General features: G+C 37.6%; 1 protein-coding gene across 2 annotated transcripts in view; it reads right to left on the bottom strand.

Annotated features, from left to right (window-relative positions):
- Nucleotides 1-12,042, bottom strand: part of XRN2 (5'-3' exoribonuclease 2) — an 84,679-nt gene that overhangs the window by 43,856 nt on the left and 28,781 nt on the right. Inside the window, exons 10-16 of one of the 2 annotated variants that reach the window (XM_002923106.4) lie at nt 11,348-11,422; nt 11,128-11,261; nt 10,971-11,028; nt 10,780-10,887; nt 6,605-6,649; nt 4,852-4,983; nt 1,142-1,260 (exon numbers count right to left, since the gene is read on the bottom strand). In XM_002923106.4, coding sequence (XP_002923152.1) covers nt 1,142-1,260; nt 4,852-4,983; nt 6,605-6,649; nt 10,780-10,887; nt 10,971-11,028; nt 11,128-11,261; nt 11,348-11,422 — 671 coding nt within the window. The remainder of the gene's footprint in view (nt 1-1,141; nt 1,261-4,851; nt 4,984-6,604; nt 6,650-10,779; nt 10,888-10,970; nt 11,029-11,127; nt 11,262-11,347; nt 11,423-12,042) is intronic. The other variant, XM_034639810.1, reaches the window with a different exon arrangement.

Raw genomic sequence — 12,042 nt, 5'->3', positions numbered from 1 at the left:
ACAGAACATCAATTAGGAGAAATATCCTCTATAATGTGGCTTATAACTGTTTTACAGAAAATATGAATGAAATACACGTCGAGTCTCAAGCATTTCTTGACAGAAGCATTTCTACCTTGACTGTTCTCAGTCCTGGGAATACACAACGAAGTACTAATAAATCAAGTTAACTATTAAGCTAGTAGATCAAGATGGCTACACAATAAAACAGATAACATACTCTAAGAGGAAAATCCAGAGTTGCAGAAACAGAGGATCAGGTAAATGTTCAATCACAAGTCACCACAGATCTCAGAATCTGACATCAAAGGATGTTAGGAAAATACAGAACCATACATGACACTTGAGAAGTTTTTCATCATTAATGCAAACATACCATCCATGTCCTATAAAAGAAGCATGAGTTGTGGACCACTATTGTTTAACTCTGAAATATATCGCTTTGCCAAATTCTTAATGAATCGCAATTTTTAAGATCGTTGGCCTTTTGCACTCGGAACCCAGGGCTCAAATCTAGATTTAATTATATGAGAGGCTATTAATCTTATATAATGGTCTCAAATTTCTGGATAAAGAATCGAAGTTTCCTATTACAAATTTTAAGTATATAGCTAAAGGGAAACTCCTCTGTCATCAAATATTATTGTATATATGCAAGTCTGTGGTTTTAAAAAATATACATATTTATCTCTTAACTGAATGACTTTTGCATATTTCATTTGATGAAGAACCTTTCCAATTGAGAAGATTAACGCAAACTATGTTAAGTATCCAAGTGTAACTGAACTTTCTGTGTTAAGCAGCTTGAAAATTTAATCTCAAAACAGTAACATTCAGATCACATAGTCAGAGCTAAACACCTCATGTCTAGCCGATCTAGTGCCTGGTCTCAGAGGGAAAAGTGGCTTGGAGGACAAAAACCTGCACGCATACTAATCCAGATACTTAGATTTAACAGCTATAGCTTACACATCTCACTGGAATTTACTGACTATTCTAACCCTCCACATTAATTACTGGTGGATAAAAAGATCACAGGCAAGCATCTGAAGGCACTGCTGCTCTAAGCTAAATAGCATTAATTAGACAGCATCTATTTCAGCAATTTGATAACAAAGTGTTACCAAAAAAATGGTTTCACCTGACATTATCCTCTGGCTCAGGTTCACTGTCACTGTCTTCTGCTTTTCGCTTAATTCCTCCTATTGGAGACGGGGAGCCATCAGAAGTGAAACTCGTATTAGGAGATACTGAAGGACTCTGCAAACAATTATGACATTACAGAGGAAGGATTTAATTATTCATTTCACATAAGAAGTTACATCCAACTGCTATTACAATCATGCTTCATGGCAATACAACTGTTAAAGCTATTAAATAGATATGGTAAATATATTTAGAAAATACAAAGACTGTTCTTGGCCTACTCTACTCCCTCAAAAAAAGAATTATATAGTTCCAAGCTTCCTATGCTTAAACTCAAAAAAATCTGAACGTTAGAATAAAAATTACTTCAGAAGAAAAAAGACTTTAATTTTATAGATTTTTAAAAATTAAAGGACTGGACTTATTTTTTTCTTTGGTGGTTTCCTCATTCATAATCACTTTCGTAATCACTTTCTACCAATCAAACAGCAAAGCTGTAAGGGGGGAAATAAAAGTACATTAATTAGTAATACACAAAACAGTCAGTGCTGGTGAGAATATGGTTAAACGGTAGATGTTCTACCTCACACAACCATGTGGAAAGCAACAGTTTAACAAGACTCTGCCAGATAACTGCTAAATTATTTTATAGTTTCAAAATTCAAGGTCCAAGTAAAAATGTACTAGTAACTTAGAAAAACGCACATTTATTATTTCAAAGACTTGGATACCACTTTAAATTCACTATTATCTTCCATTTGTACTTAATTCAACAAACACAGTGAGCATCCTACAGTATTTTAATATTTAAGTAAAAAATTAAAATTCTCTGCAACTTCAGTTAAGTGACCAAAACCACAAGTGGCAAAAAAGGTTTTCATAGTAAAGTTTTTCTTCTGTTAGTCACAGCATATCAGATATTGCGATTAAATTGAATTATTTTTAAATTGAGAGCTTAGGAGGCTATTTTTTTTTTTAAAGATTTTATTTATTTATTTGACAGAGATAGAGACAGCCAGTGAGAGAGGGAACGCAAGCAGGGGGAGTGGGAGAGGAAGAAGCAGGCTCACAGCAGAGGAGCCTGACGTGGGGCTCGATCCCATAACGCCGGGATCACGCCCTGAGCCGAAGGCAGACGCTTAACCGCTGTGCCACCCAGGCGCCCCTTAGGAGGCTATTTTAATGATACTGTAACTAAAACCTTAGTATGAATGTAGTTCACACCACAGGCCAAAAAAATGCTACAACAAAACAAAATTGTATTTCTCATAGAGTTTATAATTTCTTTTAAAAATGTGCAATTTCCATTTTATTCCTGATACTATATGGCCAATACTGTTAAAAAAAAAAAACCAAAACTATAAAAACTAAATTCAGGAAGGCACTGTTGTACTTGAAAATGAGATATGGGTATTTTTAGTCAGACAGATCTGTGTTTGAAATTCCAAGTCCAACCTTTACTGACTGTTTGGCCTTGGGCAATTTATTTAACCTGTGTCAGCCTCAACTTGAAATTGGGATAATGTTCTCTCTTTGTTGGTTACTGCAAGCGTTAAATGAAACGGTATGTGTAAAGAATCAACAGCAAGAGGATGGCATGGCGTATGGTGGCTCACCTTTCAGTAAGTCATCACTATTATTTTTTAAACCAACACTAAATCCATTTGGATTAAATTATGAGAATGATATTCCTATCAATCGTCTAAGTACAGAGAAGTTGCGTAAAAAGCAAACTTTCCCAAATTGACAAATAAGATACAAACTATCTTTATCTGATTAACAAAAATAATATGCCTGCAAGGGAAAACAAAAAGTGGTTTGTTTTATACTAAATCTCTACTGCTCTTTTCTGCTCTCTCTCTCTACCAACAAAATCTTTCCTGAATATACCACATTCATACCAATTGATTCAAATTCCTTTTTAAAAAGCTCTTTTTGCGATCAAATTTTATGAAATGGCCGCAGATACATTCAAACTGTATTTCAGAATGCAAAATTTAAAAACACGAATTTACAAGGAAACAGAAGCCAGCTAGTAAAGCATTAACAGCATGCACCATCATACTCAATACTGGACACTAATATGCCCAACAGCTCAAAGAACAAAAAATTTGTAACTTTAAAGACTCCCTCTAAATGAACTGGTAATTAGGCTTTGTGATTTCCTTAAATTCCTAATATTCTAGATAAAAATCCCTCTATGCAAAGACTCCAACAGAAATAATTGTGTCAAGAGGAATTAAAAACAGGATTGACTAAGCAATTAATCATCAATCTCCCTATTCCTACTCCCACAGCAGACATTATTAATCAAAAGTGGGTCTAGTCCTATGGAGCCTCAATATAATACTGGAATCCTTCTCAACGCAATCAGAGCTGGCAGAGTTTAAACCTCCCTTTTCCCTGGGATTAAGAAAAAGCATACTATCATGGACATGGTGTTTGACAAGCAAGTCATTCAGTTACACTTTGTGGGGATGGTAACCACCATAATTTTAAATGAGGGACATCAGCCTTTTCTGTTCTGTTCAAGTGTCTCATCGCAATCCCTTCACTAACCCTCCATATCACACTGTTAATGGTGTAAAGAATAAGACAAGAACACAAAAATCAAACAGAAAAAAAAACATAACAAAAACCCAGGCTGCTTCTCTTGGGAGATGCAAATTCTCATGAATTCTCAAATTCCATAGCTAAGTCCTAAAACTTTGAGATGGGAATTTGCAGGAATATAAATCAGTCTCCTGATATGGCAAAAACTCCACATACAAGATTGCTCTGTAATAAAGGACTTGAGCACCAATAGGGTTAACTGTTAGAATAATGAAATATCAAAACTTATGCAATTTCTTTGAATATATCAAAACAAAAATTTACATTAGATACCAAACCTTACAAAATATATTTCCTCTCTCTACAACACACATCTCTCTTATGCCTATCAGCCTGAAATAAGCCAAAGCTTTGATTATTTGCTGTACATCAATTCATGGTCTGTTCTCTTACCCCTGCTGCTACCCTCCCATGTGCTCTGGTCTTATGGTGTGTTGCCACTACAACAGGAAGCTACTGGAAAGACTATAGCCTTGCTGGCTGAGATGACCTGCTTCTTCAGTCTGGATCACCAAGTTCAAACAAGGAGGGATACCAGGTGGCAAATCCATTCAATTCGAGTTTCAAAGTACAGAGCAACCAGAATCTGCAAAGTGAGAGCTAACTTAAAATATGTATTCAGATCTACTCCATGCCTGAGTTGGACAGCAAGAATTTAGGCAGTGAGGAGTACCTGTATTTGACAGACAGAGGAATACATATAATAAAATGCTCATAGGTGATCCCTGGAAAGAAAGGGGAAAATCTACCTTCCTCTCTTACCCCCAGCTATGAGATACTCGGATGTCCCCATCATGCTTCTAGCACCCAGTACCTTTAGGAGAAGGGGGAAGCACTGTGGCCCATTTGCATTACAGAAACATTGCAGCCACTTAGCTATCTATATTTACATGCGTTTTTTTTCTTTCAGATAATTTAGATATTTACATATTGATAATCATGGATTCAACAAAGTTAAAAATATCTCAAGGGAAAAGAAATGGAGAAAAACTACAAAACAGACCTCCAGGCTGAGTAAAAAATTCACACACAACCACAAGAGACCTCTGATGGTCACTACTTTTCAATGCCACGTAAAAGTAAGTCACTTACAGAGTTATTCTGCATCCTCATTTCATAAGCTGCTTGTCTCAGATTACTGGCTACTTGAGAACCTGGTGAATTTCTTGAACCCAAGGCATGAGGGGTTAGTATTCCACCAGGAGAGAAAGCTGGTTGATCTCTCTAACATAAATGGAAACAAATGCAGAAATTAAAATTAAGTCACAATACAGTTAGATGACTGGAGGAAAAGAAGGCAATGGAACAGTCTTCACTGTAAGCACTTAAAGGAGGAACCGGATTTTTGTTAGCATTTATAGAGCTATCCACAATTTGATTTGATGGTAACTCACCCTGTAAACAGTATTTAATAACCGTTCTAAAAGTACATATAATACACTGTTCTGATATACACAATCTATTCAAGCCTCAGTAAGCTATTCCATTATGTTTACTGACCATTTCAGAACATATTTAAGAAACAACTTCAGGCACATAAAAATAATATTAACTATGAAGGTTAAAAAACTAGTCAAGAGTTTGATTTATACTCAGAAAACCCCCTTTTATTTACCCTTCACCTTGCTAGAATTTAACTCTTTACTTCTAATTAGAGCTATGATAACAGCTGTTAATAGATGACAGTTGTGGCTGACTGGTAAAACATACTTTTTACACAGATACTGACTGAAAGAAAATAATAATATATAAGGTAGAAAGCAGATATTCCCCTCGCAATCTAAGTCGTTTTGAACCTACCTGTAACAATAAATAACTCTACTTTTCTCCCTTCGAAGTTGCCCAACTTGCTCACTTTTTTTTTTTTTTAAGATATTTATTTATTTATTTGACAGAGAGACAGCCAGTGAGAGAGGGAACACAGGCAGGGGGAGTGGGAGAGGAAGAAGCAGGCTCCTAGCGGAGGAGCCTGACGTGGGGCTCGATCCCACAACGCCTGGACCACGCCCTGAGCCGAAGGCAGACGCTTAACGACTGCGCCACCCAGGTGCCCCCCAACTTGCTCACTTCTAATAAAATACAGTAATAAAAGGCACAACCTAAATTCCATGAGTTTAAAATCCAGTAAACAAGAAAAACAAGAACTAAAGAAGTAACTATAGAGCATTGTGCAATGAGGTAAGAAAACAAATATCACAAGCAAGAAGCAGTGGAGTTAAAAGAAAAGGGCTGCTCATCCTGGACTAGGGCCAAGGCCACAAGGGAGGCCCCAGTGGAAAAGCTAACATGTGAGGGAGTCGTCAAGTCAGAAATCCACTCTGAGCTAGCAAATGCAAGCAACAGAGTCAGGAAGGATGTGGTACATTTAGAAGACAGCACAGAAAAGCTGGGCGGCTAAAATCAGACCGGATCAGAGTACACTCCGCATGCCAGCCTGAGAGAGAAGTGGGCTCTTAAGGGCACTACAAAGTCGCCGGTCATTTCCGAACAGAGAAACAAGAGTTTCAGGAAGATTAAACTGACAAAGATGTAGACAGAATGCAGTAACTTATAAGAGAATATAAAGGGTTGACTGTTTTTATTACAAAAACAATACCTGATTATCACACACACAAAAATCAAATAGCTAAGCACCCAATGTCCATCAAGTGCATCTTTTCAGACTCCAGAGTTTAGAAAAGACTTGACACCAGCATTCTTTCTCCAGGCAAGAAGGCAGCTGGGTAGACATTACACCCCTATCCAACTCCTACTGGATAAGGAATAAAACTACTGCAATAAACATCTTTCTCCCAAATTGTAAACTTATGCTATTGCCAATCTTATGAAATTAATTAAAACTCACCTTCATTCTCTTTCTTTTTTCTTTCTGTCGTCTTCTAAAACTGTCCTAAAAGTATAAAATCCACATATTCTGTCAAATAATTACACAAAAATGTCAGAGTTAAACATTACCAGGAATGATTTGGGAAACAATTTAAGTTTTAAAGGAAGACCCCAGAAACCTAGGTACATAATTAAACTGAGCAATGGACCATATGTTCAACGTGTTGTTTATCAGAACTTTAGATGGATAGCGAGCACTCTAAATGGAGTTTCAATATAATTTAATTTTCCTCTTAATATTTTCAGAGTTTTTGACATCATTTCAGGAAAGAATGCAAGAGTCATGACAAAGACTCTTGGTTTCACCCTGGAGGCTGTCAACATGGAGAAGATACAAATAAGTAAGAAAAAAATTCTTAAGTTTTAGCTGAACACAGTTAATAACAAAGATGGCCATTTAAAAAAAATTAACAAGACAATAATGAACTTCTGTTACCTAAAAAGGGCTCGATAGTTCCTAATTCTGTAGCATGCACGGCACAAAGTGGGTAAGGACAGAAGTGAGGCTCTGTGCAAACTCTACCCTCCCACCCCGGCCAGGTTCCAAAAAGTCAATCTCATGAAAGAAAGGAAGGAAATTCAGATGTTTGCACTGCTCCTTCTGAGACAACTTAATTCACAGGAAAGGGTCCAGACTGCACTGATTTTTCCCCTCCACTCATTTTCAAAATGTAGTCATGGTTTCAATTAAACAGATTTGGGACTGATCTTGTTTCCCACTAACTGTTTGGCCATTCAAAGACCTCCCTGGTCCCAGAAAGCACTCCTTCCATGCCCAAGGTTCTGTGAGTATCATGGCACTGGAACGACTAAGGTCCTACAATAGCCCAAAACAGGGGCCAGTAGGTACTATACTGACTGCCACCTGAGTAGCTGTACTTCTATCCCTTCCAGGTCAGTAATGCCAACTGCAAAATAACACCCTTAATAAGATCTGAAATTTATACTTTCTGCCAGAAGAGAAGCTGAATGTTGACTATACGTGAATGGCTACCTTATTACCTCCTCAGATATGAAATCCACCAACTTCCTTAATCAAGCTTTCCTCTCTATCTTTAATTGAAATGTTTCTTATCTAGGGTACCAACAAGCTACAGACTGTGAAAGCCATTGGTCAGTTTTCAGTCCTTATCTGACCATGACTTGTCGGTCTTGAATCATGCTCTTCACTTGGCTTCCAAGCCACTACACTCACCTGGTTCTCTTTTCACTCTTGCTGCATGCCTTTGCTCCATGACTCTCCAATCTCTCAACATTAGTGTTCCTCTGTGCCAAACACTTGGACTTCTCTACTCCTATGAGAGTAATCATCTAGTCTCATGGCTTTAACCACCACCTATATGGTGACGAGTCTCCAACCAGGACCTCTCCCCATTCAACATCTCCAACTGAGTGTCTCAAACTTAACATGTCCAAAACGGAATCCCCACCCCCAACTTTGCACCTCCCAGTCTTCATCATCTGTTGCTCAGACCATTTTTCAACTGCTTAAACAAAATGCCTTGGAGTCATTCTTGATACTCTTCTTCCTTCTCTCAACTTAGCATTGAATCCATTAGCCAATCCAGTGATTCAACTACCAAAATATATTTAAAATTCAACCACCTCTTATCATTTTCACTGCCACCATGCTGGCTCCCTTGAACTGCTGCAAAAGAACTTCCTAACTGGGCTCTTGGCTTCTATCTTTGCCTCCATACAGTCAACATCCTGGGCACATGCCCTAGAGCCTCTGCACTGGCTATTTCCTCTCTGCTTGAAATGCTCTTCTTGCAAACACCTGCTTGGTTTACTTCTTCACATTCTCCAGGTCTTTATTCAAAGTCATTTGTTGGTGAGGCCTTCTCTAATCACCTTTTCTAGAAATGCAACAACCCCATCTCCACCTTCCCAGACGTTTCCTCACCTGCTTTAATTTTCTTCACAGCACTCATCACTCTATAACACAGTACACAGTTTACTTAGTTTTTGTGCTTACTGTCCATTTCTGAAAGAATGTAAGCTCCATGAGGTCAGGAATTTTTTTGTCTACTTTTTTTTCTGTTATATCAGTGACACTCAGAATACTATCTGGCACATGATAAACAATAAATATTTGCTGGATAAATGAAGGGCATTTGCAACATAAAGGGCAAACATCAAAGCTTACAAAACAAAAAGCATCACCTTCAACTGCTCAGTTTTAGTAACAAATACTGATGTATTCCTTTTCTACTGTCTATTTTGTGCTATGAACTCCTTTGGAAATCAGTCAAAAGCCACAGACACACTTTCCAGGAAAATACATACACCTGGATACTTTTATATTGAATTTCTGAAGGTTCATAAATTTCCACCGATGCCCAACCTTGCTGATAGACATCGTATGATGTCAGGAACACCAAAAAAGATCCAAAGAGCTTTAAAATGCTAGTCCAGTTGGAAACCATATTACTTAAATCTAAAGCACTTCGATACCTATCAAATCTCATACATCCTGCTCTAATGCCAAGTATCACCAATATTTATTAGTACAGAGTCTGCTAAAGCCACACAAAAGGGTTGTTCTAATATAAGGCTTTCATATCAAGTAGTATTGTACGTACATACAGTTTTTTTCTTAAGCATAAACGGAAGCAGGTCAAGTGGAGCCAACTCCACTTCAACTGTAACTGTTGAAGACTAGTTCAAAATGGCTATGCTGATAGACATTTGATATCCCAGACAAAGTCAGTTCTGTTATTGGAACCTTACATGTGAAAAATTCTTGCCACCATAGCGGATTACCAAGTACCAAAGGTTTTGGAAAGAATGCTTACAGTCCACTCACTCTGTTACATAAAATGTTACTGAAAGTTCTAAGAAAGAAACCACTAGCTACAGTACACAAAGTTGAAAACAATATAAAATCCTGTCAGATACAATGATGTGTTTTAATCTGTAAGGAAATCATGAAACAATGTAGCGATATTTGCTCAAAACAGGCATAAGAATTTTTGTAAGATCAGTTTCTGAAAGGATTTCCTTCACTCTCTTAAGAAGCTACTATCTGTTAAATTTTATCCACTGCTTGCCTCCCTTAACACTCCCCCATAACCACCCTCCAACCAACCCCCTTTGCCTCCAAGCTACCGCCCCTCTAAGCCCCTGGCCATGGACTAGGGGCCTGTCCATCTTTCCCTGACACCTCAAAGAGCACCAACGGCTTCTCTCTTTAGGGATTTCCTCCCATTTCTCTACAACTAGCTCCTCTCTCTCCTTAAATAGATGTCCATGTTTCTCAACGTTTCTATTGGAGGCACTTTCACTCCACACAGACTCCCAGGGACTTCAAGTTTACACTGACAGCTTGAAGTATCTCCCATCTAAATGGTTCTAAAATGTCCTTTCAAAAGACTTCTGCCTGAGCTTTACACAAATCCATCTAATTGCTTCATGGATTTTCTCCTCTCCAGTGTCCTTTATGGTGCCTCAAACTTAGTATCTCCAAAATGAAACTCAGTTTCTAACTGGTCCCCACCCCAACCTCCTCTACCCCAAGTGCTTGCTATCTTAGTGAATGGCACCAGCAATCTCCCCACTGCCCGAGCCAGAAACCTGGACTTCTCACCTAAGCACTCACCCTATCATATGTAATCAATTTCCAAGTGCTTTGTTATTTTATTTCCTTCTTTTGTGTATAAATTTCTTACTCAGAGTTGCAACCCTCTGCCTTGGCTGATACAATCCAACCCTGATCCCCTATACTCTACTACCAGAGTAGAGAGTTCCTAAGTCTTAACCTGTCTTCCAGGGCATAAATATTTCCTATAAAACATGGCAGCCACGAGTTCAATCCCAGCATTCATCTAGCCTTGGCATCCTCATTTCATAGCCTACTGATTAGACAGGTGTTTGGATTTTTATCTTAATTAAGATTATGAAGAGAGAAAAAAATTACAGTGCAACTCACACAGGGTGCAATACATAGTTCCACACAGCAAGCATCACCACCTTTATAAAATAATCAAAGCACTGACCACTCATGATTACATTAGTGTTTGATACACTATAATGATAGAACAACGCACTCAAGAGGTTAAAAGTACAATCACAGGATCATCACAGCCTATTAGAGACAGGAGCAATTTAGCTACTGCAATAGAAACACTTTACCTCATCATCCTTTCTCTTTTTAAAAATGCTATCCTCAACTTCACCAACTGCTAACATGATCATCTGTACTCTTTGCAGATTGACATAACCACTTTCTGTAAGGTAACCCTGTAAGTGATAAAATACATGTAAAATGATCTTCTTATAAAAGCAAATACTTCTGTTTTGAAATTATTCAAGAGTGAACTTACCCCAGTTTTGTGTACCACATTTTTGTATATGTTAACCAAACGATCAATTGCACCTTCCCTGCCACCAGGAAACAAACATTACGCATTAGGACCAGTGTGCACTGTAAAGGCAAGAAGGCTAAAACACTAGTTTGAAAACCCACACAAACACACGTACCTAATTTCTAATGATGGCAGGTGAGGAAGGAAGTCATTTCCCACAAAGAAGCACATGAAGACCCAGTCATCAATACTCCTCTCGACATCAAATGTAAACGGCAGGCTGGCCATGGTGAGCTCTCTTTCCAAATACTACAACCAAGAAGGAACGCTACCATTAAAGCTATCAAAAGCCACCATGCTTTAGAATACTGATCCCAATGTTTATTGCTACATACCTCACGAAGAACATTAAGACGAAGGAAGATAAATTCTCCTTCTGCACAAGGAAGACTATCTGCAAGTTCATCATGCTGCAGGGAAGGGGAGTCAAGATTAAACAAGTCTACTCTAAACCGTGTAACTTTTTCCAACGAAATCAATATCATGGCTTTCTCTAAAGCAAGATCCATTTTAATATTACAAGTATTAACAAAAATTAAAAAAAGAATTCACCAAACCATTTTAAAAATAAAAAATTATTCATAATCCCAATCACACCTACACCGGGGATCAGCAAATGTTTTTTGCAAAAGCCTAGATAGTAAACATTTTATCCTTTTGGAGACACATGGTCTCTGTTGCATATTCTTTCATGTTTTGTTTTGTTTTTACAACTCTTTAAAAATATATATACCATTTTTAGCTCATTGGTCAAATCTGGAGGTCTGTAGTTTGCCAATCCCTGACCTACATCCAGCCAATATTAAATTTCAAGACATATACTTCCAGACCCTTCTCTATAAACATAGTGTATTTTTTACCTTTTTTCCACTCAGCATGTCTTTTAAAGAAGCAACATATTCTTAAATCAGATGAAAACCCATTCAAAGGGGGCTGGATTTAATCAAGTGAACCCAAAATATATAGGAACTAGGAGTAACTTAAAAGTATCAAGCAGAATAATATATTTTATTTATATTCTTTTTTTTTT

This window comes from Ailuropoda melanoleuca, chromosome 13 (genome assembly GCF_002007445.2).
Source record: "Ailuropoda melanoleuca isolate Jingjing chromosome 13, ASM200744v2, whole genome shotgun sequence".
NCBI lineage: Eukaryota > Metazoa > Chordata > Mammalia > Carnivora > Ursidae > Ailuropoda > Ailuropoda melanoleuca.
The sequence above is the reverse complement of the archived record's forward strand: the minus strand, read 5'-3'. Positions and strand labels throughout refer to the sequence as shown.